The sequence below is a fragment of the Pelodiscus sinensis genome, chromosome 1, assembly GCF_049634645.1.
Source record: "Pelodiscus sinensis isolate JC-2024 chromosome 1, ASM4963464v1, whole genome shotgun sequence".
NCBI lineage: Eukaryota > Metazoa > Chordata > Testudines > Trionychidae > Pelodiscus > Pelodiscus sinensis.
In genome coordinates, this window is record NC_134711.1 from 78,611,737 (window position 1) to 78,627,202 (window position 15,466).

The 15,466-nt window shown below is 38.3% G+C and overlaps 1 protein-coding gene across 1 annotated transcript; it reads right to left on the reverse strand.

The window, feature by feature from the left end:
• Positions 1–1,027: 1,027 nt before the first annotated feature.
• LUM (lumican) lies at positions 1,028–15,107 on the reverse strand. The gene is made up of 3 exons (XM_006131072.4): positions 14,848–15,107; positions 10,205–11,119; positions 1,028–2,753 (listed from the first exon to the last, which is right to left on the reverse strand). The coding sequence occupies exons 2-3, from the start codon at positions 11,097–11,099 to the stop codon at positions 2,599–2,601; spliced, it is 1,050 nt and encodes a 349-aa protein (XP_006131134.1). The 5' UTR covers positions 11,100–11,119; positions 14,848–15,107; the 3' UTR covers positions 1,028–2,598.
• Positions 15,108–15,466: the final 359 nt, after the last annotated feature.

Here is a 15,466-nt window from a genome sequence, read left to right on the forward strand (position 1 = left end):
CACACTACTGCTATTTTGAAATAACTACTTGGGAATTAGAGTTAATCTTCATAGAAAGCAGGAGTTAGTATTTCAAAAGTACCAGTCCGTTATTTCAAAATAACGGGCATGGTAGTGTGGATGCTTCACTTGTTCTTTTGAAATAATTCCCAAGTGTAGAACATGGCAAATTAGTATGTGTCTCTTAGGTTGCGATTTTCAGAGGGAGGGTGTGATGGGGTGCCACGGCCCCGCACTTTAAAGGCCCTTGTGACAGACCGTCAAGGCCCCGCACTTTAAAAGTTCCCAAGCCAGCCCTGAATAGAGGGCAGCAAGCGGGAGTGAGCACATGCGCGGCGTGCTCAGACGCTGCCAAACAGATGGGAGGAAGGGAGATGAGAACCATGCCAGCTCTGAAAGGGGTGCAGTGAGAGAGAGAACGGGGGTGCAGTGTGCCCCACAGTGACCAATCCGTGGAGGGGGAGAACGTCCGGGGTGACATCGGCTCTGCCTCACGCAGAAAGGGGACAGGCGGTAGCCAGGAGAAAAGGTGGGCAGGTAGGAAGGGAGGGGGACCTGACCTCAACACAGGAACTTTGAAGGAGGAGGTAGGCGAATTAGTGTGGCCCAAGAGGCCTGGAACAATAGGTAAGGAGGGGAGAGGAAGCAGCCCAGAGCAGGGCATACGTAAAACCCGCGGGAAGCCCCACCAGCTGGACCAGACCGGGAATGGTCTCAGTCCTTAGGAATTGTCTTTTAACTTAAGCTGTAAAGTCACACACTTTTAGCCCTGGAGGTCCCTGTGTCAATCAAGATGGTGGTCATTGCAAAGTCATAGCAGAAATAGTTTAAATAATCCATTAACATTGGAGGCATCAAATCCATAACATACACAAAATCTTACACAAAGGGAAAATGTTGTCAACTCTCAACATTTTATTGTGCTTCCTACTATATTTGATATTTTCATAAAGCCCCAACCTTTGGAATATTGTGAATACATGGGAAATACAGCTTTTTTGTTTGTTTGTTTTAGTTTGTAGCCCTCAGTGTTGTGGAGAAAAACTTGAAAATCACAAACATCAAAATTCCTTAAAAATGAAAGCAAACACAAAGAACTTGTTTGTTTGTTTGTTTGTTTGTTTGGTAATTTATCATTTTGCATACTTGTTGCATACTTATGATTGTGTAGGATTGGTAGTACTTAAGGAATCTCTCTCTCTTTTTTTGAAGGCGTGGGGGAGGTAGTGTAATGTCTGATTCCACCATAAAAATTAGGATAGTTTTCACTTAAAGGGTGTCATAATCAAGGAGCCAAAGACAGACAGTATCCATTGGACCATTCTTGTTCACAAGTAAGCTGTCATAGTGGCTTTTAGTTAATGCCAAGTGTATTTTAGTGTGTGTTCCCAGACATACAATACTTTGACTTCCCATTTTCAGGTAGCATGCACTAGTTTCTTTGTATCAGAAGGGATAAACACTTCCTAACACTTGTTGCCTGTGACATCTAATACATTTCATTTTCACGTTGACAAAATTCATAAATGCATTTCAGACTATTACTTAACAGCTCATTATAACAGGCATATTTCACCTGGCAATTCTCAATGCACCAGGCCTGAACAAAATGATAAACACAAGTAGTAGTGGATATGATTAGATGATATGTTTAAAAACATTTTGAAACTGAAAGGTACAGAAAACAGTTTATTTAACCTTACAATAAATTCAGCAAAATATAATACCTCAGAATTTTTTGTTTTAACCTGAACTTCCTTTTCAAGTTTATAAAAGACTGCAACATATTTGACAATGATATGGACACAACAGAGCCATTTGCTATGTTTTATTTTCTATAATCTGGTTAAACGTAGCATGCAAGTAATTGAATAAAAATACTTGTATATAGGATTTACTGTGAAATAACAATTCTACTGGTAGCAGACAAAAACCTCTCCATGAAAGTATACAGGTAACTTTGACAAAAACAACAGCAAACAATTTTAAAAACCTGAAAAATGTTCTCATTTCTTCATAATCTTTCATGTCTCATTAATGTCTTATTGAAATGGGCTCTGAAAATATATTTTCATAAAATTTTATCATATTTATATTGTTAACTTGTATTATGTTGTTCTTTTGAAATTTCTAAAACTAGATCTAAGGCATGAATAATTTAGAATATTAATGTTGATGATGGTGAATATTCAACATGCACAGTTCAGCCCTAAATTACCATTCTGTACTCTGCCAAAAACACACCTGACTTCCATGAGAACCTGAGCACAACTGCATACACCAATGTGTGTGTGCATGTATGTGAACGTACATAGATTTCGACAATCATGATCATATCCTTCCAACTTGAAAGCCAGATTTGGGGGTAAGGGTGGTGCTGAATTGGGTCCTTTTGTGTTTCCTAAAATAAACAATTGAAACTACTTGTAAAACTATGCACAAACATGATTTGTTAGGATCACCAGGTTCATGCTAAATATTACAAACAGAATAGATAATATTCAACTTGCCTTTTGTTAAGGCAGCCTAATTTTAAAGAGTTATGTTGGTGTAAATCTGCAGTATATTTATGGCCCTTAGGAGGAAATCAGAGACTCATTACTCCAGTGAGACATCAGCAGCTACACGGAGACAGTTGTACATTTCCTGTGGCAGGTCAGATCGAGTAAGATTATTTCCATCCAAACGCAAATGTTTGATCTTGGAATAGGTTAGTGGTCCAACAACCTTACAAAAGCTGCTCAGTGGGAACTCTGAAATGCAAAATAATGATAATAATTAATTGTAATAGCAGTCTACATGACACAATAGTCTGAAACTATGACTAATGCAGAGGAGTCTCTGAGGGCTTGAATACAATGGGCTGCATATTTAGTTGGAGTAAAGTGGTAGTTCCCTTTACTTTCGTGGAGTACCATGGATTTACATTAGATGAGGAGCTCACTCTTAGTTGCTGGCTTTTCAAAGGAGTTTAGATCTAGATTATTCAAATCCTCTGCACTTACAATAGGTGCCAGATTTTAAATGGAGTCTACTCACATTTAGACTCTTAAATTAGTGGCCACATTTTCAAAAGAGCTCAGTACCCAGTTGGCAGGTGTGTTGGAAGGAAGGCATTTACTAAATTGTAAGAGAGCTATAAAGCAAATGTTACATGGCATAAATATGAAGAGAGACATAAATGTGGTAAAAATAAACTAGGCCTATGCTGGCAGATGGATGCAGGCCAATAGGCCTCTATATTAGGAATTATCTTTTAAATATCTTATTTTTATTTTGAAAATTCCATCCTAGGCCTTATTTCAGGCTAATGCTCTCCACCCTTAAGTCACGTAGGAAAACTGATGCACCTTGTAGATAAATAAAAAAATGTTTCTTGATGAAGTATTAAAGAAGAGAAAGATCTGAACAAATGGTAGATGATATCTCCATTTGGACTTTAAGGAGACTCCTTGAGCATGCTCATTAGAATCTTCTATAGTTATTGGCAATTGGTCTTGATAAACCCAACATATGAGTACTTATGTGGCAGATCTTTACTTTAGTACGGCTTTTGATAGCATCCCACATGACCTTATAAAGAAATTAGGAAAATATAACCTAGATGGAATTGGTATAAGGTAGGTTTATAAGTGATTCATGGTGAAGATGAAAGGGCATATTGAGCATATCCATCAGGGATTGGTCCTGGATCTGGTTTTCTTTACTATTTTCATCAATTATATAGATCAGTGATGGACAACCCGTGGCCCATACACTCCCTGACTGCTCCCCCTCCCCCATGCACTTCTTGCGTTTCAGTGCTCCACACTTTCTACTCCTCCTCCTCCCTCCCAGTACTTTAGGGGCACCATGAATCTGCTGAATCAAGCTCCATCCCCGCTCCTCCCCCTTCCCCCTAGAGCTTGAAGGCCTTGAATCAGTTGTTTGTGGCTGTTCACACTCTGGGAGGGACGGGGAGCTGTGGGGACAGAGAATGAATCAGAAGATTCATGGTGCTCTGAAAGTACTGGGAGGGAGGAGGAGATGTAGGAGGTGTAGGGCTCCAGTGACCCCAATGCATGAGAGACACATGGAAGAGGAAGGCAGAGAGAGGGTGCATGGGTCACAGGTTGCCCATCACTGCAGTCCACTGAGAAGATGGAGGGCCACTCATGCAGCCCACTCACTAGTCTTGGTTGCCAATGCTGATGTAGATAGTGGGATCCAGAGTACAACTTATAAAGTCTGCAGATGATACCAGCCTGGGAGGGGTTGCAAGTGCTTTGGAGAATAGGATTAAAATTCAGAATTATCTGGACAAACTGGAGAAAAGATTTGAAGTAAATAGGATGAAATTCAACAAGGACAAATGAAAAGGGAGGTACAATCAATTGCACACATACAAAATGGGAAATGACTGCATGGGAAGAAGGACTATGGAAAGGTTTCTGTGAATCACAAACTAGATGAGTCAACAGTGTACCACTGTTGCAAAACAAAGGAAGCATTATTCTGGGATGTATTAGCAGGAATGTTGTAAGGAAGACACGCGAAGTAATTCTTCCATGGTACTCCATGTTGATAAGGCCTCAACTGGAAAACTGAGTCCAGTTCTGGGTGTTACGTTTCAGGAAAGATGTGAATAAATTGGAGACCATCCAGAGGAGAGGAACAAAATGATTAAATGTCTAGAAAACATGACCTGTGAGGAAAGACTCAAAACAACAACCACAACATGGATTTATTTAGTCTAGAGAAGAGAAGACTGAGGTGGGAATATAACATTTTTTCAAATACATAAAGATTGTGACAAGATGGTGAAAAATTGTTGTCCTTAACTTCTGAGATAGGTTGGACAAGCAACAAGGGGATTAATTTACAGCAAAAGAGCTTTAGGTTGGAAGTTATTTTAAAAAATCTTATCTGTCAGGGCAGTTAAGCACTAGGGAGGTTGTGGAATTTCCATCACAGGAGGTTTTGAAGAGCAATTTCGACAAACACCTGTCAGGAAAGGTCCAGTTGTTAATCCTGTCTTGAGTGCAATGGACTAGACTGTCCTGTTGAGGATCCTTCAAGCCCTATACTTTTCTAATTCTATGAGCTGATTCCAATTTCTTCCCAATATGATTTGTCTGTTTCAGCAAAAACAACAAGGAGCCCTATGGCATCTTAAAGACTAACACATTTATTTGGGCATAAGTTTTCATTTGTCAGAGATATGAAGTGGAAGGGATACACACACACACACACACACACACATATGCAACGGTATTATATTCCATATGCAGAGGACAAGTGCTAACGAGGTCAATTCAATTATCGTGGATGTGGCCCATTTCTAACAATTGATGAGAAGGTGAGAATACTAAAAGAGGGAAAAAACACTGATTTTTACTTTGCTCTTCCATTCTGCTTTTGTAACCAACACACCTGCTGGATGCCATATACTGTCCTATCTAGTGGCACTAATAACTCTTACAGAGAGAATAATGGGCCTACTCTATAGCTTTAGCTAATTCTGTAGCTTGCTTTTAGTTCATGTGCTAGAGACTCATACGCTAACCTCCAGAGGATGCAAGATCAGTTCCACTTGTCAGAATTACACTTTGACTGCAGTTAATACATCAGGACTTCCAACAGGGCAATCAAAACTGGGGCAAATCCAGCCACTTCTCTGAAAGAACCTTTGGCAGTGGAATGAGTGCAGTTACCTGCGTGCAGAAGGGATTGGATGTGTTGTGTTATGCAGGGAACCTGCCCTACTTCCTACCCAAAGGGAGTCAGGGCCCAGGAAAGGAACCACAGTCTATTCTAGACAGGGAGCATGCTAACGTCTTTTCATGGCTTGTGAGAAGATTCCTCCCTGCATCTGCACAGGACCTTTTCTAGATTTGCACCTATTAATAGAATATATAATATACAAAACCTCTCAAGAGTCTCTCTTCATTTACCACATACTAGAATTTAAAGGCTAATCATGTCTGCCTACTTCCTGCTTCCCAGCTGTTGCACCAACTGGAACTGAGATGGACCCAAGGAGCTAACTAGCCCTCTGAGGTTACATCTACACTACCCACTTATTTTGAAGTAAGCTATTCCGGACGAAATACTCTGAAATGGCTTATTTCGAAGCAGCACATCTACACTACAGAAAAGCCTCAAAATTAGTCTAAAACAGGCCTCCCTAATGTGGATATGCTTCCTCAGTTTAAAGCCCCAGGAGGCACTGGGGAATAATTACTTTGAATGTCCCTGGAAAGGAACTATTTCAAAATAGCAGCAGTGGAGAGTCCACACTATAACTACTCTGAAATAGCTATTTCGGAATAGGCGTTATTCCTCATGGAATGAGGTTTACAGAAGTCAGAATAAGCCGTCAGTTATTTCAAAATAATGGAATTGCTGTGTAGATGCTCGCATTGTTATTTTGAAATAACAGATGTTATTCCAAAATAACGTTGCTGTGTAGGTGCACCCTGACTGTACTTAAAAACTTGACTTAACTGGCCTAATTTAAATAGGAAAATCCCTACTGAAGCAACCTTGCTAAAAATAAGGTATGTAAACTTACAAGGTTCGATCCTAGGCTGCAATGAGTTTAAGAACTGGAGGGAACAAAGGTGCCTCTATGGCTAAGCCTTCAGTGATTCTATGTTAATTGGGAGACCTAGCTACTAAATTATACCAGCCAAAATATCCAGGTTGGGCTTTGCTCCATTGTCCTGGGATCAATGAAATTTATTGCACTCAATTGTAATCTCAGAATGCTGAACTCCTTGCCCACTCCTTTCCTACAAAGTAGTCTAGCCTGCTCTATGCAGTGATGTGGGGATATGTCTATTTAGATTAGATTCACCCAGTGTTGCTTGGGTCCTAAACTCAATTATTTTTTTGTTTTTGGAAAATAAAATGAAAATGTACATGCTTCATTGAAATCATTGCTCTGGGGTGGGGTTGAGGGTGAGGGGTTAAGTATGCAGGTTGCCCTTGGGAAAGAGGACTACTGGAGTAGGTTGAGGCCATGTGAGAAGCACCTTTCTATGGCTGCTGCAGCTCTAGTGGACATAGCTGAGGGAAGGGAGCATGTTCTCCATCTGGAGCAGGCAAAGGTTCGTCTGCCCTCTATGCAGCCAGAGTGAATACAATAACTACTGGAAAAAGTTGTGACTATTACATGAGAATAGCTCCTCTCGACTTCCTTGGAGCAAACTGTGCACTTTCCCCTTGCTCCCTGATGAATTGGAACAACCAGCAGCAGTGCTCCTGAATTAGGAGGAGGGACTTCAGCCTTTCTTCCTCCCTACAGGGCACTAGGAGGGTTGGGAGGTTCAGGGCTGGGGCAGTCCCAGGCAGCAGGGGAACTTACCTCTAGCCTTCCCCTTTCACCTTCCTGGTGATGCTGTCTCTTTTCTATATGGTTTTATGCATCTCCATATGAATGGGGGAGCTTCAGACCCTCCCAAAGGGGAGCGAGGCTCAGGCTTGAGACAATCCCAGATGAGGGCCACCCCCAGATAGCTCTTTTCACCTGCCTGATGATTCTCTTTTCTGTCTTATTTTAGGAGAAGCAATCCCATTCCAGACATTTCCTATTTTCCTGCCACAACCAAACCCTTACCTTGCTTTAAGTTATGATAAAGAGGAAGTGATATACCAAATTTGGTGGTCCTAGAACTTACCGTTCGGGAAGAGTTCTTGAACACACAAACACATAGGCTACGTCTAGACTGGCCCCTTCTCCGGAAGAGGCATGCAAAGCAGGCAAGTCAGAATAGGGAAATCCGCGGGGGATTTAAATATCCCCCGCGGGATTTAAATAAACATGGCCGCCGCTTTTTTTCCGGCTTGGGGAAAAGCCGGAAAAGAGCGTCTAGACTGGCGCGATCCTCCGGAATAAAGCCCTTTTCCGGAGGATCTCTTATTCCTACTTGCAAGGAATAAGAGATCCTCCGGAAAAGGGCTTTATTCCGGAGGATCGCGCCAGTCTAGACGCTCTTTTCCGGCTTTTCCCCAAGCCGGAAAAAAAGCGGCGGCCATGTTTATTTAAATCCCGCGGGGGATATTTAAATCCCCCGCGGATTTCCCTATTCTGACTTGCCTGCTTTGCATGCCTCTTCTGGAGAAGGGGCCAGTCTAGACGTAGCCATAGACACATGGACAGACAGACAAACTCTCTCAAATATATATAGAAGCCCACCAGCTCTTAACAGACTACTTTGTTTTGATATGGGATTCTTATATGCTTTAGGCTTCTGCAGCAGACAGTGCAAAGTGACCTAAGCAAGGCCTCAAGACACTAATGCTGATAAATGTTTCATTTTCATTCTGGCAATATATCGAGAATTTCCATACAAAATTATTCTCTCTCTCTCTCTAGCAGCTCTGTTGCCACGTCTCATCTTGGCAAATCACAGACATGGAATTGAAGTTATTATTCAGAGTTTAGAAGATTTAAAGCACTGTTAAGTTGTTATGTATTAGTAGTATTATTTGTACGCTGTCACACCCAGCATTACAGTTTGCTGCTAGGCCCAGGCCCAATTACCGTACATGGAACAGGTGAACTCTGAGGAAAAAATGACATCTAATACAGACATTGTCTGATGATTGCTAAATATGACTCAGAAACTGGAGGACACTAGAAAAAGTGCCTTAACATGAATAGATTTATGTTTCAAATGGGTAGCCTTGTTAGTCAGTATCTATAAAAATAACAAGGAGTCCTGTGGTACATGCATCTGACAAAGTGGTTTTTACCCATGAAAGCTTATGCCCAAATAAATCTGTCAGTCTTTAAAATGCTTCAGGAAGTTGTTTTTGTAGATTTATGTTGGGTCTCAAAACAGTGATTTTTTGAAAAAATACATAAGCACGGTCCATCAGTTTTTTACTAATACTTTAGGGGTAGATCATCAAGGCTCTCTTATGCAAGGCTCTCTTTCACTATCTACCTGTATCATGGTCAGCAGTGTGCACAGGCAGGCTCTGCAAGGCCCAGTTGACCAAGATGAATACACAACTCTCATTGTCTTCACTGGGAGCTTTGAGTGGTTGGCATTTCTGAAAATTGGGGCCTTTTGATTGAATACCTAACCACTATAGGCCCAAATTTCTGAAGAACTGATACTCACAACTGTAGAGCGGGCTTCATGGATTGAGAACTGGAGATGCAAGCACAACTGAAAGCTGATCTTGCTTGGATTTAGTTGCTCCACTAGGATGCATCTACACTGCACCGTTATTTTGAGATAACAAGCATTATTTAGAAATGACAATGTGAGCATCTACACAGACATTCTGTTATTTCAAAATAACGACCGGCTTATTCTGAAATCTGTGAAACTTATTCTACGAGGAATAACACCTATTCCGAAATAGCTATTTCGAAATAAGACATGTATAGATGCTCCACTGTTGCTATTTCGAAATAGCTCCTCACCAGGATCATTCTAAATTATTCCTCCCGAGTGCCTCCTGGGGCTCTAAATAGAGATAGCACATCTACATTAGGGAAGCCTGCTCAGACTAATTTTGAGGCTTCCATGCAGGGTAGACTTGCTATTTCAAAAAAACGGTTTCGGAATAACTATTCCGGAATAACTTCTTTTGAAATAGCTGTGCTGTAGACATACACCTAAGATGCTAATCTCTGAAAATGATGGCCTTAGTCTTTTGATTAGTAATTCATAGGAAATGCACAATTCTATGCCAAAATGGAGACCTGATCATGAAAATTTTACAGCAATATCTATGCGGAATTGAAAAGAGCCTACAGAAGTTACTCTGAGCAATGTAAACTCAATGAATGTTAACTTAGATACCCAGTAATGACCATTTAAATATCAACATTCCTATGTGAAGTAGTTAACAAAGGAGATAAAAAACCATAGATCTCCACAATTTCAGCTCAGTTCAAAACAAGGTTAACTCCTCTGTCCAAAGAAAATTGGCTGAAAATGGAAAAATACAAAACTGATAAAGAATATATATATTTAATACTTGGAGGAGACTGAGGGGGAAAATAATCAAAGAGAAGAAACCTTTTTAACATTTTGTTTTTGTCTCTCTTTGTTTCTCCTTGACCAGTTAAAGCTAGTGAACCTGGGGGATAATATACTGAGCTTCCATGGAAGTGTCAATATCTAGGGATCTCTTGTGGCCGAGGCAAAGAGTTGCATTAATTGTATTACACAATGTGTTAAAATATGCAAATATGACTCACTGTTAATTTGGTTGACTTGGAGGTAGAAGTTTTCTAGATTTTCATTGACTGTTGGAATGGTCTTCAGCATGTTAAAGGAGAGATCCAACTCAACTAGGGAGGAGATATTAAAAACGTTGCCTGGTATTCCAGCATCTGTCAAACGATTGTGAGACAGACGTAAATATTGCAGAGCCTTAAAACCTTGGAAGTACTCGTCAGGAATGTTGTTGATCTGGTTGTTGTCAAAATACAGCATGAGTAAAGCATGCGGCAGTCCTTTTGGTAGCTTTGTAAGTTGATTGAAGCTCAAGTCAAGATATAAAAGTGACTTCAGGCTTTTAAAAGCTCCAGAAAGAGAGTCTGTTTTCAGCTGGTTGTTCTGTAGGTGAAGGACAGTCAGGTTCACTAGCCCCTCCAATACATTGGGGCTGATTTTTGTGATCTTGTTGTGACTAAGTTGCAGGTCATCCATAGTATTGGGAAGTGGTCCAACAGCTTCAACCAAATTGTTATAATTTATATGTAATTTCTTTAAACTCTTTAGTTTGGAGAAGACTCTTCCCTTAATTTTTGAATTTTCCAAATTATTGTGATCTAGGATCAGCCACTGCAGGTCTGTTACATTATCAAATGCATTCTCTTCAATGCCCTCAATCATATTGTTTCGGACATAAAGATATTTTATTCCAGGAGGTACAATTGGGAGGCTTTTCAATTTGAGGTCATCACAATACATTGCTGATGGATAATTTTCAGGACAATTACATTCTGGGGCACAGATCGCTGAAGATGGCCCTTCCATTGAATGAATGTAAGGGTAATCTGAGTCTGGAAAATATCCCACATCGTAGTCGTATTGGCAGAAAATACCACTAATCAATACCAAAAAGAAAGGTAGGGAGCTTAGATGCATCTTTGCAAAGTGGCTTGTCCCTGTATGGTAGGAGGAAAAAAGTTACAATTTTGAATTTATTTTCCTTGATATTATTTTTAATTTTATCATATAAAATTATCCATAAAACTGATAAGGAAGATAGAGTTAATTAAAGTTGTTAATTTATGAATTTGTCAATTAGGATTGTTATTGTTTCCATAACATGAACTTGAAGGTTTTCCTGTCATATTAAATTTGTGAAGAGAGCTTTAAAAGTTGGTAAATCTGATATGACAAGTAGTTAGAAATTAGAGAATAGGATAAGCAATTACCTACATTTTACTTTAACCACTGCATAGAAAGTATCTGTAGTGGACCAATGACATTTGATAATAACATAATACATTTATAATGTCTTATTTTGGGATGTGAATGAAAAATAAGGGCATGTGACTTTCAAATGAAATAATTATTTTGGTGGTAAACTCCATGATCAGCTAACACATTTTAGCCTCAGTAAGTTATAGATTGAGAAAACTCATCAACCTGTACAAAAATGCTCATCATGAAATAAACTGTTTACCAGCTATTGTGAAGGTGGTTGGATGGATTAGAAAGGTACATAACAGGGAGAAAGTGGAGAGCTATGAGTAGAAGGAATCAAAGAAAAAGAGAGGATGAGTCTACTTGGTCTTTACTGTGGTGTTGATGGTTTTGTTAGGTGATCTCATTTAACATGAGGAGAGAAGGAAAGACGGGGAAATGTGAAAACAGGAATGGAATACTTCCTGCTTAAATTCTCCTTTCCCTTTTTCTGCAAGGACCCTCTTATCCGTTTTTTTTTTAAGACTGGCAGGTGAGTTCGGTCACACTCATGTGCAGTTATTTGATGACGTAGCTAAATTTTCAGGATTGTAGTGAGTAATATTCAAAGGAAGGTTTTTCCATTGAACTTTAATTGGGTCCATTGTTATTACTAATTAAATACAAGAAAGTTGCTGCGTATTTAGATAACTTCCATTGATCGGACTTAAACTGAGAGCATCCAGGAAGTTCCAAGTTAAGACTTACATCTCACTATATAATTAGTTGTTTAAAATAGCTATTGTTTCATCAGTCTTCTTTGATAATCTCTTAAATGTTTTCTTTTATGAGTAGGAAACTTATATACAAATCCACATAATGTTTGGAAGGTCCAGAAGAGTAGCTGGCACTGAAAATATCTATCTATCTATCTATCTATCTATCTATCTATCTATCTATCTATCTATCTATCTATCTATCTATCTATCTATCCCAACACTGAATAAATTGGTTATATACTAATGTAAATGGCCTTGCAAATTCTAAATGTTCACACTTAAATAAAATGAATATGACAAATACACAGCGCAACTTGTTTTAAACAACCAATCAAGGGTCCAATAAGCCACTTGCTTAACACAGGTGGTATTCAGATCCAGATGAAGCAAAATTGTTCCCATTGCACTTGGGAATGCTTTGATGTGGTCTTGAGCCAGGAAACTGCTTAATATGGGTGGTTTCCTGTAACTTTTAACTGCTTAGTGTTTTAACATATTTATATAAGTAATATATATACACATACAGTCCTACTACCAAGTCACACAGTGGGTCAGACCCACATCTGGTGTAAATAATTGTAGCACCATTGAAGTCAGCAAACTGGGTGATTCATACCAGCAGCAAATCTGGCCCTGTGTTTTTAACTGCAGTTGAGAATGAGATGGAAAGCAGTAAAAATTAGTTCAAACTCAAAGTAAACTTTAAATTGTCCTCTTGTTCCCAAGTAATTCCAGAACATACCCATATGCAATTTGGTATACATATTAGCATCAGACATGGAACTAAAATCCATGGAAAACTCCAGCAGAACAAGGTGAACAATTTTTTATTTTATTATTTATCTGGTGAGAGTACATTTGTAGCTATACAATGTTGAGAACTCCTGCGGTGCTTACAATTTAATTAAGAACAGTGTATTTGCCTTCAGTTTATTTTCCTATTTTTGTTGGCTGGCTAAAAGTCATGTTATATTCCAGTGGGCTAATAATTCTTGAACTGAAACATCACCAAGAAGTTCTTGTTAATCTATCTTCTGACAAAATGTGAAAGTTTTTAAGGTGGTGTTACAGTATTTCCAATCAATTAATTTAAGTTTTTTCAGTTATGCCTTATTATGCTAAACTTTTGATCAAGGAGCTCTATTAAGTATCTTTAATAAGGCATTTATCCAATCAAGATTACCTAATTAAACACAGAACGGTAGACCTGTCATTGGGGAGATTTTCAAATGTGAGTTATAAGTATGGTTTTATTTGTCTGTTAGCCACTATTGTCTGAGAGCACACTAAATCAAAATATGTTGCAGATCCCTTGCCAGTGTAAATGGGCACAGCTTCAGTGAAGTCAATGCAACTTCACTGATTTACATCAGCTGAAAATCTGGCCCCTTCTCTGTAAACACATTCAGGATGGGAGGTCTTACTATTTTCCTATAAGCATGGTAAGTCAGAGCTATGACCAGAAATTTGAACTGGTACTCTTCAGCCTTCCAGTAATATTCTCTGAGTAAAGGCCTATTAATATAGGAGCACAAATATTCTACTTTAACTGTATATTTCATTGCTTTTCTGGTTTTAATTTGTACTTTTAATGGTTCTTAGTTGCTTTTCCCCCTTGGTTTCATATACAGGACTCTTGCTTCAAATAACATGCAATATTAAATACGATGCAGAAGACCAGAAACAGTGTTAGGATTTATACTAAATGTTAAAAATTAGTTGGCATATGATTCATATGAATGTGTGTATTTGTTTAAAATTAATATGGTGTGTGGGTATACAAGAATCTTCCACAATAAAGTAAATATTATGTAGAACAATTATCTTGTTTAGTGCCAGGTTCTTAATGTTTGGATCTAAAAAGTGCCCTTATCAAAAAATGTAAAAAATGTGATCATATATATACTTATGAACTATATGATTCTTAATTATAAGATCAGGGTATATGCTGAAAATATTTTTTGAATGAATTATTTTTCATTTTTTAAAAAGTTTCATTGTAAAATACCTGAGCACACAGTAGGGAAACTGCTCAGCAAATACAGGCAATGATAATTGCATCTCAGCAAACTTCAAAAAACCTCACTAGAGTGGAATAGATGCAATGGCAAAATCTCTTTAAAATATTTTGAAACTTGATTATATTAATTATATTGTTTGCTTCTTATGAAAACAATGTAGTATCTTCTATATTAAAATGTGATTTGGAAATATCCATTTCACTCTGTTAGCTATGATGTGTAAAAGGAAATTAAAATATTTAATTGGAGATTCGACAAATTTAAATGGTAACAATTAAAATAGCAAACTATAGCATTTTCCTTTCATCAACAGCCATATGAATGATTTAAATGTTCATATATTCATCCTTCTGTTTAAATTGTATAGTAATGATATAACATATCAAGAGGACTGTTAAGGTGTTGTTATGAACAAATACCTGGAGGGCTATTTGAAATGAGTGGAATTTTTAAATTCTCCTTTTGCTCTGTATGAAATTTCTCTTCCCAAATATTGTACAAAATGTTCACCACTAATGCATGCAACATGAGGTTATTTTAAGCAAACAGTGAAATCAATACACTAAACTGCTGATTTGTGTTCAATTTACAAATTGGCAAACTTGTTCTGACATTTTTCATGTCCTCATTACAGCTACATTTAAATAGCTGAGCATTATAGTTAAAATATGCAAGGGCACTTACCTTACTGCCTTGAAGCTGCTTTCTTTAATTCCCAGAGCAGATGCAATAAGGGACTGAATCGACCAATATATGCTGTAAACAGTGTCAGGAGGTAACTGGTTGCCAGATCCTCTGTGATACAAGAGCTAAAAAAAAAACCCCAAAAAACAAGAATAAAAAAAACACAACCTCAAACCAAAAAAACCCTAGTCACGCTGTTCTCTGAAGCTGCTATGTCATCATGATGATCTTGTGGTGTGGTATGTACAAATGCTGCTCCCTAATGAAGTGCAGGTGGACAGTGTATACTGTACAAGGACAACCCATCTGCAGTCCTTATGGAATAGAGAAAAGATAAGTGTTTCATAAACCTGAGAAAGTTTAGACTATGAACCACAGCCTTACATAAGGAATGTTAGTATTCTAAGTGAAAAATACTTTAAATTAAATACAAATTACACACAGACCTTTCCTGTCTCCCAATTTATTTTATACCACTGGGCATGATTTAACAAATAACATTCAAACCTCAATGTAGTTTTATGTCTTAAGGAAAGTCATTCACTTATTTTTGCCTTGTTTTTCTTTCTGTTACATTATGTCCATCATAATGTAATAAAAGTTTCAACTAAGGAAAAGA